The following is a 19447-nucleotide window of genomic DNA, read 5'->3' on the forward strand; positions in this document are numbered from 1 at the left end:
CGGGCACCTTTCTGTCCTTACATTAGAAATCCCCCATACATCAGAGTTCCCAAAGCCCCCTTTACAGTACATCATAGTCGGCAGGGTTTGCCCCACAGTGAAAAGGGGATCTCTGTGGACCTTGATTTAAAGGGGAACTGTGTGGACCTTGATTTAAAGGGGAACTGTGTGGACCTTGATTTAAAGGGGAACTGCCCCCTTTACAGTACATCATAGTCGGCAGGGTTTGCCCCACAGTGCAAAGGGGATCTCTGTGGACCTTGATTTAAAGGGGAACTGTGTGGACCTTGATTTAAAGGGGAACTGTGTGGACCTTGATTTAAAGGGGAACTGTGTGGACCTTGATTTAAAGGGGAACTGTGTGGACCTTGATTTAAAGGGGAACCTGTGTGGACCTTGATTTAAAGGGGAACCTGTGTGGACCTTGATTTAAAGGGGAACCTGTGTGGACCTTGATTTAAAGGGGAACCTGTGTGGACCTTGATTTAAAGGGGAACTGTGTGGACCTTGATTTAAAGGGGAACCTGTGTGGACCTTGATTTAAAGGGGAACCTGTGTGGACCTTGACTTAAAGGGGAATCTGTGTGGACCTTGATTTAACCTCCCTAGCGGTATTCCTGAGTGTAGCTCGGGGTAAAATGTCAGTGCCAAAAGCGGTAACCCCGAGCTACACTCGGGCTTACCATGCGGCGCTGCATAGGGAATCCCTGCAGCACTTATCTTGTCCTTTGCTCCCGCGATTTGTCCCCTGCAGCATCCCCGGCCATCTCCTCCGGCCGATGCCGGCATCTGTCTTCCGGGTTCCGTTCCCTGCGACGTCGGGACGTACGGGCACCGCCGCCGGTGGGAAATTTGAAAAAAGTGAAATTTTTTTAAATTTTCAAAACACATTTTTCATAGTAAAACATTGCTGTTTCAAACCATTTCACATACATTTTGTCCCGAGTGCTTTGTCCTGTGCCCTGCCTGCATTTTGACTGTTCTTTCTGCCTGGAAACTGAGAAACGTCCATGGCGTCCAAAAAGCGTCCCTTTAGGTCAAAAGTGGTTTTAGACCAGCTAGAGAACAGAGATAGTAAATCAGAACCACTTGCAGAATTGAGTGATAATGATTCGTGGGGGAAATTCATCATCAGACACCGAAAACGATTTTGTGACTTTGCTCAGCAATATGCGAACTTGGCGCTCTATTTCAAATTTCAGTGTTTTCGGTTTGATTATATTATTGAATTAAATTTATTATTATTATGTTATTATTTTTTATGATTATTTATTATATTTTAATTTATGATTTTGTGTTTCAAATTTTATCCTACCCGGGATGTTTAATAGACTCTTGTTCGGACAGATTTCAGTGAGTTATTTCTAAAAATTACAGCCTACAATAAAAAAACTATTTCCATGCAAAATAATTGTACCGCTTTCAGCACCAAAAATCTGAAATAATCATACCGCTAGGGAGGTTAAAGGGGAACTTTGTGGACCTTGATTTAAAGGGGAACTCTGCGGATCCGGATTTAAAGGGGAACTCTGCAGGCCCAAATTTAAAGGGGAACTCTGTGGACCCTGATGTAAGAGGGAATGTTGTGGACTCTGGTGTCAAGGGGAACTCTAGTGTAAGTGGTTGTTTGGTCACCAGAACCCCTCTTTACATCAGAGTTTCCAAAACTCCACCTTACTTCACAGTCCGCAGAGTTCCCCTTGAACTGTAAGGGTGAACTCTGCTGACTCTGATGTAAAAGGTAATGCTGGAAATGCTTATGTAAGGAAGGGGGGCTCTGGTGACCAGAGAACCTCTTACACCAGGGTTCCCCTTTACACCAGAATCTACACAGTGAATACATTCAGGTAAAGGGGTTCACTGATATAAAAGGAGAGATAAGGGGGGAGGTTAATGTCCATGTCCCCCATACCTTAGGGTCTCCACTTGCCCCTTACATCAGTGACCCCCCAAAAGAGTGACTAAGTCATACACTGACCTTGCCTGCAGGCTTTTGTCAGCCTCTCTCCCATGCCCCCTTCTTGCAAATGCTTTCAAATTTACTGTAAAAGCCCCCACCACTCAAGCCCATCTCCTCAGAGCCCAGACAGACCTCAGCCGATCCCCCCCCCCCCCTTACTTTGGTTTTGTGTACTTTGAGGGACTGCTGGAGGCCACCATGAGTTTGGATTTCTCATAGGAATGAATGGGTACTGCTGCTATTTTTGAGATATAAGCTGTGCCGCTCCTAGCAGGTCCACACAGTCAAGATTGCTAGATCGAACTGAAGATACAGTAAGTATTCCTAGTGGGATGCATTCAGGGGATTGGCGAGGAATTTATTTAAGGACAATTGTATAAAAGGTACAGTTGTCCTGTAAAGTTGCTCTCTGGGCAGAAATACTTTCATTTAAATATATTCCTCACTAGCCACAAAGTATATAAATCCCCGCCACAAAGTATATAAATCCCCTTTGTGTGCACCAAATGTCTTTGCAAACCCAGATATTACCTTGTAAGAGTATCAGTGACATCATCACTGTGTTGTTCATAGCCCCACCCACTACAGGCTGGTGTTCAGTCATTAAGCACAGGGGTGTGTTCTAACCAAGTTCTACTTGGTTAGAAGTTCACTGGATCATGTGGCCCTTGATCACAAGACTGGCTGAACAGAATTGATAATGTTTTGGCAGCTGTACCAGGTCAAATGCAATCATCAGCCATACCATTATGACCACCCACCATAAGCCACCAGGGCATGGACTCAATTAAATTGCTGAAGGTATGCTGTGGTATATGACACCAAACTATGAGGTGGGGCCTCCATGGATCAGACTTGTTTTTCCAGCACATCTCACAGATGCTTGATTAGATTGAGATCCGGAAAATGTGGAGGCCAAATCAACACCTTGAACTGGTTGTCGTGTTCCTCAAACCATTCTTGAATTCATTAGACCAAGCCAAGTTCTTCATTTGCTCCATGGTCCAGTTCTGATGCTCACGTGTCTGTTGCAGGCTCTTTTGGCTGTGGCCAACGGTCAGCATGGACACCCTGACCGGTCAGCAGCTACAAAGACCCATACACAACAAACTGCAATGAACTGTGTATTCTGCCACCTTTGTATCAGAACAAGCATGAACTTTTTTTAGAAACTTGAGCTACAGTAGCTCTTCTATTGGATCAGACCACACAGGCCAGCCTTCGCTCCCCACGTACATCAATGAGCTTTGGCCACCCATGATCTTTCAATGGTTCACCGGTTTTCCTTCCTATGACCTCTTTTGGTAGGTCTTCATTACTACAGACCGAGAACATCCCACAAGAGCTGCAGTTTTGGAGTTGCTCTGACCCAGTCATCTAACCATTGCTGTTAGACCCTTGTCAAAGTCCCTCAAATCCTTATGCTCCCCCATTTTTTCTGCTTTCAACACATCAACTTCAAGGACAACATGTTGGTATATGTTTATTTTGTTTATTTTGTGTATTTAGTAGAGTTCAGCTTTAAACAGGACAATGACAGACTTGAAATGATACTTTATCAGTTTGCTAAATTTTTTTCTCCCCAAATGCTCTTCTCCGGGTGACAAACTCCATTTATACTGGAAATCTGTAGTGTTTTGCACTGGATGGAAGCTGTATCCACCTGTAAAGGTGAACTGTCACTGTGTATTCTATTCAGTGGATCTGAGTGATTGCTCTGATACAGTCTTGGTTTCTCTTCTCCAGGGTCGTGGGATCTTTGCCAGCGGAAGTCCATTCTCCAAAGTGACCCTACCAAATGGTCAGACTTTCTACCCAGGTCAGGGCAACAATGCTTATGTGTTTCCAGGGGTTGCTCTGGGAGTCATCGCTTGTGGCGTCCGACATATCACAGAAGACATTTTTCTCACAACGGCAGAGGTAGGTGGCGTTGTTCTTTGACTTGAGTGACTGCTAAATGAATGAAAAGTAGTAAGCATAGCAGATGAGCTACACTGGCAATTGAAGTGATAATCGGGAGACAGTTGGGGCAGGTCTTTGCCCGGGATGTTTATTCTCTCTCTTCTCTATTCTATGTCATCAATTTTCTTTTTTCTTTTCCCATTTTGGAATTTATGTTTCTTACATTTCTCAATGCAAACTAGAAGATTGCCACAGTTGATACATTGGAGTTGATTTACTAAAGGCAAATAGACAGTTCACTTTGCAAGGGAAGTTGCCCCAAAGCTTAGTAAATGTGGTGAAATTTCATTTTGCAAAGAATACCCAATCACATGCCAGGAAAATAAAAAGAAACCGCATTTTTGCTTTTAGACCAGCGGTTCTCAACCTGTGGGTCGCGACCCCTTTGGGGGTCGAACAACCCTTTCACAGGGGTTGCCTAAAACCATCGGAAAACACATATTTCCGATGGTCTTAGGAAACGAAACATCGCTCCTCTATCCGTCTCCAGACGGGTCCTCCCACATGCAGATACGCCCACATACGAGTAAGAGAACAGTCAGCAGTGATGACACCTGGCCCCTCTGCCCCAGTCTATCATCTCCCACAACATCTGCCCCGCCCATTGTCTGCACTGCTCCCCCAATCATCGTTGAGCGGCGACATCATCCCAGCTGTAAATGTGAGGCGGGGTTTATCGGGATTAAACTAGAACTTGACCAACCAGATGAGGTGACGTGTCAATGGGAAGCGCCAATGAAGAAGTTTTGACGTCCTCAGATTGGGCGTGGCCTCTGTCAGGAAGTCGGCTAGCTGGGGACTGGGTGGAGGAGAGGGGAGAGCGGATCCAAGATGGTGGCGGTGTGGAGGTGAGAGCGGGCCGTGTGTGAAGAGAGCTGGCTGCTCTGTGTGGTGGGGATGGGGGAGGTGTGATGCCTTGAATTGTGGGAATGAGAAGAGCTGATGCAGTTATGAAGTAGCAACGAAAATAATTTTATTGTTGGGGGTCACCTCAACATGAGGAACTGTATTAAAGGGTCGCAGCATTAGGAAGGTTGAGAACCACTGTTTTAGACGATTGGATAAATGGTCATTCACTAAGTTCCCTTGCAAAGTGCACAGCCTGTTTGTCTTTATTAAATCAACCTCTTGACCCATTGTCCACGGCAGATGGGTTCTGATCCATTGAATCTGTCTTTGGCAAGATGGACAACTTGATCGCCAGTTGTATTTTGCTTTATTTTTTAATGTGAGTGTATGAGTCTTGTCTGTTGGTGCCTAACTCTGTTGTGCCTTGTGTGGTGATTTTTGCCAACCCATATCAACAATCGGTATTTTAATTGTGTCTATTGCATATCTTGAGTAGTATACAGGAATGACTGTGCAGGCTTCTGTTTGTAAGATTTTTTTTTGAAAATCAATACAAAAAAACTTTTGGCAAGGATATTAAAATAGACTGGTGTTGTAAATGGAGCTGTCCTGAAAGCATAAGTCTAGTCAAAATAAAAAAAGCATTGGAAGATTATGACCACAGGGGATTTCAAGGAAACCAGGAGCCAACAGCACAAGGGGCTCAGCGCATTAATAGTAAGTTATGTCCCTTGTGTTGATTTTTGGCTTTTTATTTTGACTACACTTAGGGTAGGTTCACACTAGAGTGGACAGGTTCTGGAGTGTTTTACCTGTCAGGCAGCTGTCTGTCCTGGAGTGCCCTAGGGGGCAGGGTGGTACGCGACTCAGCACATTACACAGCTTTCTTCCTTTTTTTTTTTTGGCCAAACTTTATTTGAAGTGTACAAAACATACACTTCATCCATGGTGCTTTACAGCAGGATGCAGCAGAGGGCGATAAAACAATGGTTCAACTGCCAGCTTTTACCAGCTGCCCATGGGCACAAGCCCTAACACTGCTCACTTGACCAGATATCAGAACTCTAATCACATGACCTCAGCCATAACCATGCCATTCAAGCACAATCAGCAGATTTGCCTGAATCTTCATTTTCCCATCACTGGAGATCACATGACCAGTGCTCTAACATATGATCACATGACCAGCAATACAATCAGAACAGGTCAAGGATGCGGGAGGAACAATAATTTTTTTTTCTTTCTTTTTTTTACTTAAGGGAGTGAGTTTGTTAAGCGCAAGATGAATTTACAGAATAACTGCATATGTAAATGAAATATAGTAGTATGTGGGATACATCCAGGTCTATGTAAATAATATTTTGTCTTGTTAGGCCATTGCTGAAGATGTCACCAAGGAACACTTAGCAGAGGGACGGTTGTATCCCCCTCTTAGCACCATCAGGGAGGTGTCTCTCAAAATTGCTGTTAAGGTAAGTTCTAATCCCTTCCACAAGCACTAAAACGGGACGTGAGGGGAAATATCCCCAGACAGCCTTTAAACTCTAAGTAGAGCAGTCAAAGTGATTCTGAAACCTAAACCTTTTTTATCCTAATGCATTCTTTGCATAAGGTCAGGTTCATATATGTTCAGCCGTGCGGGCAGCGATTTTGCATGGGCACGAGAGCCCATTCATTTTAATGGACTCCCAGCCCCGAGACACGCAGGGAAGTAGGGACATGCAGTCCGCACGGGAACCAATTTACAGTCACTATAAAGGATATTATGAACATGTCCAAACATACCACTTTTGTATAATAGGGAAAAACTCCAAGGACTCCCTGGGTAAGTTAGATATTCTGTAAGCTGATCTGTGACCGCTTGGTTATGTCATTTGGTTTAGTAGTATTGTATTTACCTTAAGCTTGCTATACATTGGTAGAATTTTGTTTGAAAATTGTCATTTTCGGAGCGGTCTTGATGATTAGTGGGTCAAATTGATGGGTCAAATCAATGGTCATTTTCATCCATCGTAACGAGAAAATTCTAAGGAGCAAGAAGGGAAATTTTTCTCGAACAAACAAAATTCTGACTGTAAGACCTCATGTACACTAGGCATCAAAAACGCAACTTTTAAGGGCATTTGACTTTTCTGTCTCCAAATGCCCCTCTGTGTTAGCCTATGTGTCCATGCACACATAGGCATTTAGAGGCAGAAAAAAACCCCAGAGTCAGGATGTTCAGGAGAGGAGCATTTTGCCGCTTTAAGCTCCGATGTGCCTAAACGTTCTTAAGCACTAGGCGTGTTTAGCGCTTGAGAGTTCAATTGTTTAAATGACTAGGGTAAATTACTATTCTGGCCAATTAAATGAATGAATGCCAAAAAACTTGATGAATGCATTTGAAAAAATGCAGTTTTGGGCACATTATTAACGCTGCTTTCTCCTGCCAGTGTGCATGAGGCCTAAATGTGGGTTTTGTTTAGGAAAATCATACAAGGCACAAAACAAACCTATTTGATATGTCTGAAATTCCATTCAAGTAGCAGGTCTGGTTGAAATTTTAAGGGCTCTTGAACAAAATTAACTGACTTAATGATGGCAAAATGGAATGCTCTGAAGAATGATTTTTCAGAATTTTCAAACAAATGTTCAAATGAAATTCTACTGGTGTATGGCCACGTCTACTTAGCAGGTGTGCACTATGTGGATACATTCTTTGATATGTCTCTAATTGTTGGACTGGTGTTGTCTTGTGTTCTTATTACCAGTTTACCAACCAAGAAAAATACTATAGCAAAAAGTAAATGTTTGGCAGTTATCTGCTGAGACATATGAGTCTTGGTAACAACTTGCATTAAAAAAAAAAAAATCTATTGGAGCTTATAACTATTCCCCAGTGTATGAAACTAGAAAACAATATTTTGGCTACAATTCTGCTTTTATATTCCAAGCAGAATTGACCACCATTCAGTAATAACTGCTACTGATACTTCTAATCCATTTATTAGAAGTACTGGCCCAGTCTCATGGGCACTAGTGAGAACATAAGCTCATATGTCACACCACCGAGCAGCTGTGGAAACACAACTGCTGAATCTAACAGATAAAGATTGTCAGTGCTGAGCTGGATATCTTTATAATTCCCAGTCTCTGCAACATACAGCAGCAATCACCAAGCTAATTACCAGCCGACCAGGTCTGAAATGGCCTGACTTTGGTAATATTCAGTCCTTGTATTAGCACTATTGTTATTCTCAGGTTCGATATCTGTTCACTAGAGCAGCCTTTCCAAAACTTTTGATCATGGAGGAACTCTTGAATAACTTTCAGGTCTTGATAATAACCCTTGTTAATATTTACTTAATGTACATGATGCATTAGTGTGAACATAATGGCCTGAAAAGAAAATTGTAGTGATCCCTCAGATTGGTGGTTTATGGTAAAATGCCCCCCTACATGGGTGGACATTGAAGAGCTCCCTTACATTGATGGTCAGTGATGAAAGTCCCCCTTAGAAATAATGGTGAGTGGGGAAAAGAGCCCCATTGCACTGGTTGTTAGTGGGAAGAATACTACTTACACTGGTGGTTTAGCCCCTGCAGATGGCTAAAAAAATCATTAGTATCAGCAGTTACCAGTTGTATAGAAGAAACGTCTAATTTCTCAAAGATCCCCTAGCAACTTTTGGAGAAACCCAGGGGTTCTACATAACTTTGGTTGATAAAGGCTGCATTAGAGGCTTTCCACTTTTAGAAACAAAGTGATTGATTACTTTCATCGCAAAAAAAAAAATCCAGCTGGTGGAATAAACTATGGTGTGAAGTCATGGGTGTGCAACCTTGTCTTAATGGTTGCTGCATGTCTTTATGGAGCTGGCTGTGTCCACAGGGGTACAGTCATGCTGGAACAGAAAAAGAGCCTTCAGCAAACTGTTAAACACAAGGTCTGAAGCGCACAATTGTCTAACATGTCTTTGTATGTTGTAGCAGTAAATGAAAACATCAGATCTCAAATTTGGAGCAGTGAACACATAATATTGTCCTTGTGGTGTAACCTGGAATTTAACCAATGAAGAACCTGTAAAAACTAGACAGAGTTGGGCCCCTTTCACACAATGGTTTTGATCATGTCTGACAGTTTTTCAGGCAGACCTAATTGGAAGGTCCATTCAATTCTATGGACAAGCAGGTGTAAACAGACTTGTGTTCTATTTATTTACCTCCAATCCGATCCAGACTGCCAAAGAAAGAAAAAGAAAGGGTTCCGTACTCTACTGCTTAGGTGTATTGGAGGGTAGACAGGTGCAAACACACATAGAAGTCCATGTCCACTCGACATAAACAGAGTAGGCACAGATGTATTATCCATACACACTGCTCCAGTCAGCAGATCTGTAAGCTGATTACCTGCTGAGCGGAACGGAGTCCGCCCTGCGTGGAATGGTCCTTCATTATTCCACTCGAAACACAGATATTATTCTTTGCACTTAAGTCCAAATGTGTGTTTTCCTTTTTGTTTAGATCGTTGACTATGCTTACAGAAACAACCTGGCATCCTGGTATCCAGAACCTGAGGACAAAGAGGCCTTTGTGAAAGCTATCATCTACAGTCCTGACTATGATTCCTTTGCCATCGACAACTACCGGTGGCCCGAGGAGGCTATGCAAATCCAAGATGTGTAGCCTGTAGTATGTGTCTTCTTTCTACAAATGCACTATAAAACACTCTGGGAGTGTCATTCAAGACAAGCAAACTTATAGCAAAGCTTCCTGATGTTTGATTATGACAATCCATAAACCACCAAGCAGATGAATTAAGAATAGAATGAATGTAATACATGCTGTACTCAGCCTTGCCTAGATGTCTTCCCGAAGACTAGAACAATAGACCTTAAACTGGTGACAGAGATGCATTCTGTACATTGCCCTGAAACTGTCCCAATTTACAGAAAGGCTTTGCATATGTACAGTGGAAAGTACTAATCATTGTGTCTTGTCCTCTAACTCTCTGGTGATGCTTAAACGAAACCTCAGTAGAGGAGGAAATTAAACCTCTTCTTTACCAATACTTGTTATTCAGTCCATGGTGATCCTCAAACCCTACTTCTCCAACTCCCAAGCTCCAAAACCCCAATACTTTGGAACCACTAAGCTAACTCATGGCAAGGCATAGCATTATGTGCAATATATCTCACTTGAGCAGATGTCGCCCATATTGATATCAAATGCAACTATGGGCATTATGACAGGCCAGGTTTTGAGCTATAGGTTTGCAACTTCCCTGGGTGTTTAAAGGTTTTAAGTTTTTATTGTAGAATTATTTTATCCCTGCTTAGTTGGATTTTATAATATACAGAAATGACAGTCCGAAACAACCACCTATAACGAAATTTGTGTCACCACACCTTCAAGATGGATGTGGGTAGTTACGGTAAGAATGTTCAGCTTTGACTTCAGCTGGGTGGTCATTTTACTAGCTAGTATGACCTGTGTTATTTATTATAGAATATTTACGGCTGGTTAAAAGGGATCTAAGCTAACAGAAGTATCGAAGTGCAAGGGACCTTGTGGTGGCAGCAAATGTTTTCAAATCCTTCCTTTACCTGTGGAGGTGCTTGGACTCTAGGGCCAGCCTGTACGTAGGGCATTAGCTTTGTCTTCTGCCTACTTATGGGATTACACCTTGCCTTTCCTGCCCCCCCCATTACTCAACTGTCAAATGCCAGAAGACACCCAACACCCAACTTCAACACTGTTGCTGTTTTAGAAATTAGTCAGCCCAGATCAAGTATACTTTATGGACAAATCCATCCAAATTTTACAGGGACAAAATGGAGACATGAGGGCAAAGGACTTGCCCCCAGTATTACATGTGGTTTCATTCTCAATGATCTTTCCCCATTACTGATTTACAATGTCCTGTTCTGTACTTTGTCTCTGTGTGGTAGAGGTAGGGCTTTACTTCCTCATGTCAGAGCCTTGGGCAAGAACAGTGAGCAACACAATCATGAGATCACTAAATCTCACAAGACTAGCAGTCAGTGGCAGCAGTGCCTTATATCTCAAACTGCAGATGTATAGCTATGAGGTTGTAGGCACAAGAGTGCTTAGGTGCCCTTACACACATACCTGAAAATGCACTACTATTTTTCAGGAGGAATTCCACGTAAAAGGTACTGCTTGGACACAATTACAATTTTTAAATGTTTTGTATACCATATCAAATTCCCTTTTCTGAGTTCAGTTTCACTCTAAATGAAAGCAGAGACATCCAGTCTGCGAGGACTCCAGTTGCAAAATTTCCGCTTTGTACTCTTGTTTCTTGATACTACAGTCATTCATTTATTTTAGATTATGGGAATCCCACCATAGAAGACACAGGGTTTGGCCTGTATGCTTTACAAGGTCCATGGTTTGGAGGACAATGAAAACCAGTGGGTGTTTCAGCCAACACATTTTACCCTGAAAGTAAGATACTGCATCAGTTTTGAGTGATCTTGGCCTTTGAGATATAGACAAATGTATTTTTCAAAATGTCCAGAAGCAAAAGAACCTTCATCTAACCAATGACCATTTCTATTCATTCCTGTATTGCCTGCACTAAATTTATGAAATGGAGCATTTAATTGGTTGCTGGTGACCACAGGCACAGCTTTTTTAGACACTTTAAGAAATCAGATCTGGTATGTTTTACTTGGAATATTCAGCATATTGCAGTCCCAGTTTTGGTTGGTAACTGTAACGGTCAAATGGCATTGACTGGACCAACCAATCTTTAGGGTCCTGATTGACAAATTATTAAGTATTGCATCTCGCATGAAATGGAGCATTTCATTGGTTGCTGGTGACCACAGGCACAGCTTTTTTAGACACTTCAAGAAATCAGATCCGGTATGTTTTACGTGGAATATTCAGCATATTGCAGTCCCAGTTTTGGTTGGTAACTGTAACGGTCAAATGGCATTGACTGGACCAACCCATTTTTAGGGTCCTGATTGACAAATTATTACGTCTCGCATCTCCTGATATATACTTCTTTTTGCGTAATGTGGAAATAAAAGCCGGTAGGACATGTACACATAGGATTTAGCTTGTATGTAAGCTGTCTGTACAAGAAGCTTTTGAAGAGCTCTTGGCAAGCTTTGAGCAGCTTTGTTGAAGATTATAAATAACTCTTCATTTCCAGTATGGGGATATTAAACATAGATCTTAGTGGAATTGCTGGTTGTCTTTTAACAAGCTGTTAGTGGGCTTTTAATAAGCATCAGGTAGTGCCAAAGCTTAATTGTTTAAAGTGTCAGTCAGCATACCCATTAAGATCTGTGGTTAACCAAGCCAAACTAGAACTGAATGGACTTTTTAAAGGCTTCTGCAGACTTGCTGAAAGTTCTGAAAATGCTCTGTAAAAGCTTTGTGTTCACACAGTTCATATACAAGCTGAAGCACATGTGTACAAGACCATTGTTTGAGTCAAGATGGCTGCCAATTTGGGCAGAGCTGGGAACCCTAGGTACAGAGTACGACCTTAGTTATTTTTGTCTCAGGTGAGGACTTGAGTCTTGGAGACTAACACCTTAAAGTGGAGCTCCACCCAAAAGGGGAAGTTCCGCTTTAAGGACTGCTCCCCCGCTTCCCATTAAGGATTGGCACCTTCTAGGGGCGGGTGGGGGAGCGGGTACCCAAATTTAACAGGTACCCAATCCCATATCCGGTCCAATTGCCTAGGCCATTGGAAACAAAAGGTGTCCTCCCTACCTGTAGTCTTTTGGGACACGTGGCAGGTCCCAGAAGACTACAGGACCATTCACGAAGCGCAGCGCTACTCGCACATGCGCAGTGGGTATCCGGCTGTGAAGCCGCAAGCTATCACAGCCGGGTGCCCACACTGAAGATGCCGGTCTCCTGGAATCCAGGACAGCCGGTGAAACTGGCTGAGGGGACACACCACGGGACTGAGGGACAGGTAAGTGGCTGTTTTTTTAAAGTCAGCAGCTACAGCTTTTATTTTATTGACAGGGTGAGTGGAATTCCACTTTAAAGTGTATGCAAAGGCATAACATTTTTTTACATTTTGGATAGAGTGCCAAATTTTTATTGCTGTTTGTGTCCCCACTGGGAGATTTCTCCCCTCTTTATACTAGGGACCGTTGTCAACAAGACAGAAAGGGAAGATAAATCCAAACATTTTGAGTTTCGTGAGAGTAAGGAGTAGGGGAAAATCTTCAAATTGGGACCTCTATTCCTATGAGAACTCTCCAAGATGTGAATTTCATTGTTTGGAGATCTTTTTTTCATTTTCTGTTGCACCTGCAGGTAAATCTCCTCCGTGAGCACCAATATCAAAAAATGACAGGGGTTTTATCCATTCCCAGATCTATCCAAAGCTAAGAAAATGGGTTTGTCCTTTAATTGCACCTTGCCGAGAGATGCTCAGATTAGATTGTAAGCTCACTGTGCAGAAAATAAGAACTTTTCAGTGTTTATGTATAATGTATCCTTTCAGTAAAAAAGAGGTAAATATTTTAGTGGCTCATATACCAATGTAAACGTGATCTGCTTCATTGCTGTACAGCCAATGTCAGGAGCTGTTGTGAGTTATAATGTATATGCACTGACTTGTTATGTGAATGTATGTTTCTGTTCTATACTAGGACCACCCGGGAACTTTTATACCTGGAACTCCTTTTACAATAAATCTGCTTGTTTTAGATGATATTTTGTGTTGTGTCTTACAGTTCTAATATCTTATACTGATCATTGGATTGTGTGATAGCGTCTTAAAGGATAAGTTAATTCTTCGCAACATGCAAGGGCGTATTTACCACAAGGCAAACAAGGCACTTGCCTAGGGTGGTATTTTTTTTTAGGGGGGCAGCACCTCCCCCCAGAAGAAGGAATGAAAGAAGGGACGCGCGCGCCATGGGAATCAGGTGGGATCCGAGGGAGGCTGCGGGCTGCTTCATGATGTATGTAGAGCCTGACTCTCGTTCCCGGGGATGTTCGGAGCTGTGAAGATGAGCATCTCTCTATCGCCGGGGGGAAGGGGGGGTAGTGGAAGTCTCTTCCAGGTGGGGGCAGGGATGTTGTTGGTCAATGTCAGGCTCTTTCCGCAGGAGGGGGGTTGTGTTGGTCAGAGTCTGTGGTGGCAGACGTTTTGTGTGTTGCCTATGGCAGCACAAAACCTAAATACAACACTGGTAACATGTTACACCTATATTTAGCATGTAACAAGTTACCAAAGTGCACTTGCCCACACTCCCCCCAATTCCTCATTGTGCCAATAGATGGGGTTTCCTCTCCCTGCACCCACTGTCAAAATTCAAAAACAGCGTGGCCGTGTGGAGCTCCGCCAACATGGTCACGTCATTCATTCTTAGAATTTGTGTATTAATGAACTACAAGTACCTTCTGCCTTTGAGACAGGTGGCTTTTAGTTCTCAATGAACTGTGAGGGTGCTGGTGAGCACTCTCATAGCTCATTGATTCTTCCTGCAGTTCAGTAACCATCTGCCTGTATGTTAGGTACATACAGCTGAATGAGAGTCTGCAGGATCCTGATATTGCACCTGTGATCTGCTGATCCGGGGTGCAATGCTTTATAGGCTTCAATGTAAAAAAAAATATTAAATGCACATTTTTATACCTGCAAAAAGATCCTTTAATCCTTTCTGTCTGCAGTCCTGATCAGTGTTCATTATGTTTGGATTGTAACTGTAACATACGATATGTTTATACTTTCCCTGTATTCTAGGGCAGGCATTACCTCGGCCTCTAGTTTCTCCTATAGAAAACTCCTCCATGACTTCCTGGTATCTGTCCTTTGGGACATGAAAACCATTAGAAGAAAGTACTTCAGTGGCTGAACTCATTAACACACATCCTACACCTGACCTCCCCCTCCGGGAGATTGCTCCCGCCCACAGCAAGTGTCTCCCTCTGCTGGTCCGTTGTTTTGTACAATCATCTTCATCTTACATAGGTCATTTACTAGGAAGTTATGTGAGAGCTCAGCTCCGGTACACTCTACCAATGTGGAGCAGAGCTATAGTACTGAAAACGGGAAAAGTGTGTCTCTGGAAGTCTGTAAAGCTCACCATATACTATACAATCCAACTGTACAATCTCCTTTAGATCTACCATCAACTATATAGTGCAAGGGCCTGCCTGATTGGATACAGAGGGACTGGATAGGTAGGTGTGTCCTTTTTATATTGTTTTGGTAAATCTAAAGAAGATTGTACAATCAGATTGTATAGTGCATGGCCACCTTTCATCACCTAAAATGAACTAGTCAGGCTTTCGGTACCAATAATTGTTAATGGCAGCACAAAAGCAGAAGCAAACACATTTTTCAGCATGAAAACAAAGCACAACAAATGTGTCAAAATGCACAGTAAAAAACATGCAAACCTAGGGGCGGACTGACAACTCATGAGGCCCCCGGGCAATAGGGGATCATGGGGCCCCTGTGTCCTCACCCACACTCAATTCACACCCAAAAAAGCCTATGAAAGGTACCAGGGGCATCTCATGGGTCCCCCTACTGACCCCGGGCCCTCGGGCAGTGCCCGAGTTCCCAAATAGTCAGACCGCCCCTGTGCAAACCGCAACATGCCAAAATGTCCCATGAGCTACTTTGCCATTGAAATCAATGGGCTGGCCTATGTGTGTTGGGGGAAAAACAAGCCAAATAATGTGCACTTCCACTCCACTAGGTGTGAATGGGGCCTGAAAGTGAATTGGGGTGTTTACACAACAGTGACAACTGAGTGTCTCCATCTCCCTTCTATGTACTTGTTTAAAGCTGGCCATACACTATGCAATCTTGTACAATCTCTATACAATTTCCTTTAGATATTCCCAAACTATGTAATCAGAGGATCCACCTGGTTAATCTATTACATTTTTATCAAAACAGGCAGGCCCTTGCACTAGTTAATGTTAAATCTAAAGAGGATTGTATAATTATATTGTATAGTGTATGGTCATCTTATAGGAAGAAGTCGGAAACTGTGTGGAAATACAAAAAGAGGTGGTATAGAAATAAGGGAGGTGTGGTCCAGAGAGGTAAACACACCCTACTCACCATTGCAGTAAGGCAGTGCATGATGGGATATGAAGTTTCCTGGCTGGTCACATGATGCTACAGGAAGTTTTGGGCTCGGAATGTATTTTTTTAAATTTTGAACAGAGAGGTGAAGAGTGAAAGCTGCCATGGACTAGGTAAGTGAGAAAGAAGCACATCGGGATGGCTTGGGCAGAAGAGACATTAAAAAAGACTTCTATTTATTATGAAAAGTTAAATTCCATCTGAAAAGGTGAACTTGGCCTTTAGTGGGTAACAGCCTCCCTGAAATCTGATTTTAAGAGGCACTAGAGAAAAACTGCAGGTCTGTCTATCGAGCCATATAGGAAATGAATGAATGAATTGGCAGACTGAATTCTTCTAAGTAACTGACCCAAAACCAGTATGTACCCAATAAAGTTTATTGTGAATTTGCACTGGAACGGAGACCTACCGCGACGCTGCACCGTTGCAGCATCTCTCCATTCCCGGTTGCAGTAGGATGCAGTGTGATGCATAATACAGTGCAGCACACAGCTTTTTTTTTTTTTTTGTACAAACTTTATTTGAAGTGTACAAAACACAAACTTAATTTGCGGCAATGTACAGCAGTTTGATGCACTGCATTGCTGTTCATTGCTGTGCAATTTGGCTGTGATAAAATGTATATGGAACACAAAAAAAACAATTGTTTCCTGTGTGTCCATGTGGTCAGTGGTGTATTTACGTTTTGTGCTGCCCTAGACAGCACAAAAATTGAGCGTCCCCCCCCCATGGAGAGAGCCTGACTTTGACCAACAACACACCTGCCCACTCTCCACCTGAGAGAGCCTTCCAGTAACATCCCCCCCCTCCCCCCCCTGCAAGAAAGACACACCTTCACAGCTCCGGACATCTCGGGAGCAAGAGTCGGGCTTTCCATACACCATCAAGCAACCCGCAACCTCTCTCAGATCCCGCCTGGTCCCCATGCCGCATGTGTCCCTTCTTCTGTCCCTTCTTCCGGGGGGGCGGTGCTGCCTCCCTGAAAAATGCCGCCCTAGGCAAATGCCTTGTTTGCCTTGTGGTAAATACACCCCTGCCTGCGGTGACAGACATTTTATCATGCAGTAAAATGTTTGTCACTGGATATAGTGTGAATTAGCCCTTACACTATGGATCTGCATACATGGCCAGGATTTTAATTCAAAGTACTGAAGCCAAAGAAGAGACAGCCAGCCAAAAAACCTTCTGAAAAGGAGGTCAGCAATGGTAACGTAAATGTTTTTATTAGTACAGTTTTTTTTGTTTTTTTTTAGTTAAGCTGTTTACTTCTTGTCTCAAAGATCCCTACTTGCTGTTTAAAATGGTAAACTTACTGCCCTCTGAAAACTGATCTGCAGTGGATTGAATTTCAGATGGTGGTACAGCAGCGTCTGGCATGCGTATTGGAACCGCTACTGCCACCTCCTGACACCCGCTTCGTTTAACATGATGTGGTCATGGCCACAAACAATTTTAAACGATTCAAAAAGTAATTTCCTGCAAAGGAAAAAGCGTTCTACTTCCCTCCCCTATGGACCATGTCCCCTCTCTTAAAGCACTGAAGCCATCACTAGAATCTTCATCGTTCAATACTTTGGGAGTGTTGAATACCAGTGTCCCCCACCATGCACTGTGGTCTCATCCACTGACACCTACATTACTGCTATGTCCTACTGCTATAGTGGCTGGAGGACAGAACCATTGCATGTGGCAGGGGACACTCCCTGAGTAATAAAGTAGAAATATAGGCAAAACTTTTTTTTTTGTAATTTGTGAGATTTACCTTCACTTCCTGTCCCATAGCCTTGGGGACCCCCAGGTCACCAGAACTAGTGTCCCCATTGGTAAACTTCCCCTATGTTTTCTTTCTGGGTACAACCCAAAATTTAGGATTTTCTTTACATTCATTTTTAATAATGGTAACCAGAACAAATAGAAGGGGTGAATCTCTTTAACCTCCACGGCGGTCTGATTATTTCCGATTTTTTTGTGCTGAAAGCGGTACCATTTTTTTTGCATGGAAATATGTAGTTTTTTATTGTAGGCCTGTAATTTTTAGGAATAACTCACTGAAATCTGTCCGAACAAGAGTCTAGTAAACATCCCGGGTATGATAAAATTTGAAACACGAAATCATAATTTATAATTTAATAAATAATCATAAAAAATAATATAATAATAAATTTAATTCAATAATATAATCAAACCAAAAACACTGAAATTTGAAATATAGCGCCAAGTTCGCACATCACTGAGCAAAGTCGCAAAATCATTTTCAGTGTCTGATGACGAATTTCCCCACGAATCATTATCACTCAATTCTGCAAGTGGTTCTGATTTACTATCGCTGTTCTCTAGCTGGTCTAAAACCGCTTTTGACGTAAAGGGACGCTTTTTGGACGCCATGGACGTTTCTCAGTTTCCAGGTAGAAAGAACAGTCAAAATGCAGGCAGGGCACAGGACAAAGCAGTATGGACAAAATGTATGTGAAATGCATTGAAACAGCAATGTTTTACTATGTAATAATCATTTTAAAAAAAATGACATTTTTTAAAAATTTCAAATTTGCCGCCGGTTTTGGCGCCCGTACGTCCCGACGTCACAGGGACCGGAACACGGAAGCTGAATGCCGGCATCGGCCGGAGGAGATGGCCGGGGACGCTGCAGGGGACACATCGTGGGAGCGATGGACAAGGTAAGTGCTGCAGGGACTCCCTGAGCAACGCCGCATGGTAAGCACGAGTGTAGCTCGGGGGTTACCGCTTTTGGTACTGAAACTTTACCCCGAGCTACACTCGGGAATACCGCCAGGGACGTTAATATAACCACTGCCTTTTTGTCTATCAGTAGGTTAATGGGGCACAGACAGCAGTGAAAACTAACCAGAGCGCTTATCCCTCTCCACTCTGTCCAAAACTAAAAAGAAAAAAAAAGTTTTGCCCTTAGTTATACTTTAAATGCTGATGATTCTGATGGGGGCTGAACTGTTTGACCAGAGCAAAGATAGGGGACATGGTCCATAGGAGAGGTGAGTATAAGGCTACTTTCACACTGATCCGCCGCAAAAACGCATAGGTATTTGAAAACACCCCAGAAAGCATGGTAAGTACACGGTACAAAGTACACCAAAACCGCTTCTCAGAGGCTTTTTTGAGGCATTTTTAAGGTATTTTTCAGACGTTTTCCATCGGTTTTAATGGGAAAAGGCTTTTTTGGGTCTTTGTTTTTTAACTCCCAAAACATGCCCCAAAGATGCTGCAAGCAGAAGCCTAAGGCTACTTTCACACAGGAATTTTTGAAGTGTTTTTGCATTAAAAAAAGCGCCTGAAAAGCTCAAGAAAAATGCTTCCCTATGTATGTGAATGTATATCTATGTATGTTTTCACACTGAGGCGTTGCACTTTCGGTACGGTGTAAAAACTCCTGCTTGCAGCATCTTTGGGGCATGTTTGGTGAGTTAAAAAAAACGCCACAAAAACTCATCTTCCCATTGAAATCAATGGAAAACACCTGAAAAGTGCCTCACAAACCCCTCTGAGAAGCGGTTTTGGAGCAGTTTTTAACCACTTCAATTCTGGACACTTTCACCCCCTTCCTGCCCAGGC

General features: G+C 42.8%; 1 protein-coding gene across 2 annotated transcripts in view; it reads left to right on the forward strand.

Moving 5' to 3' along the window:
* The window catches only part of LOC149446260 (NADP-dependent malic enzyme-like), a 279632-nt gene extending 266167 nt beyond the window's left edge, over nt 1-13465 (forward strand). For both annotated transcript variants that reach the window (XM_089652763.1, XM_089652762.1), the window contains exons 13-15: nt 3707-3880; nt 6145-6243; nt 9274-13465. In XM_089652763.1, coding sequence (XP_089508889.1) covers nt 3707-3880; nt 6145-6243; nt 9274-9435 — 435 coding nt within the window. In that variant the 3' untranslated portion in view covers nt 9436-13465. The remainder of the gene's footprint in view (nt 1-3706; nt 3881-6144; nt 6244-9273) is intronic.
* Nucleotides 13466-19447: the final 5982 nt, after the last annotated feature.

The sequence above is a fragment of the Staurois parvus genome, unplaced genomic scaffold, assembly GCF_062004578.1.
Source record: "Staurois parvus isolate SC_StPar_1 unplaced genomic scaffold, SC_StPar_1.0 ptg000693l, whole genome shotgun sequence".
Taxonomy (NCBI): Eukaryota; Metazoa; Chordata; class Amphibia; order Anura; family Ranidae; genus Staurois; species Staurois parvus.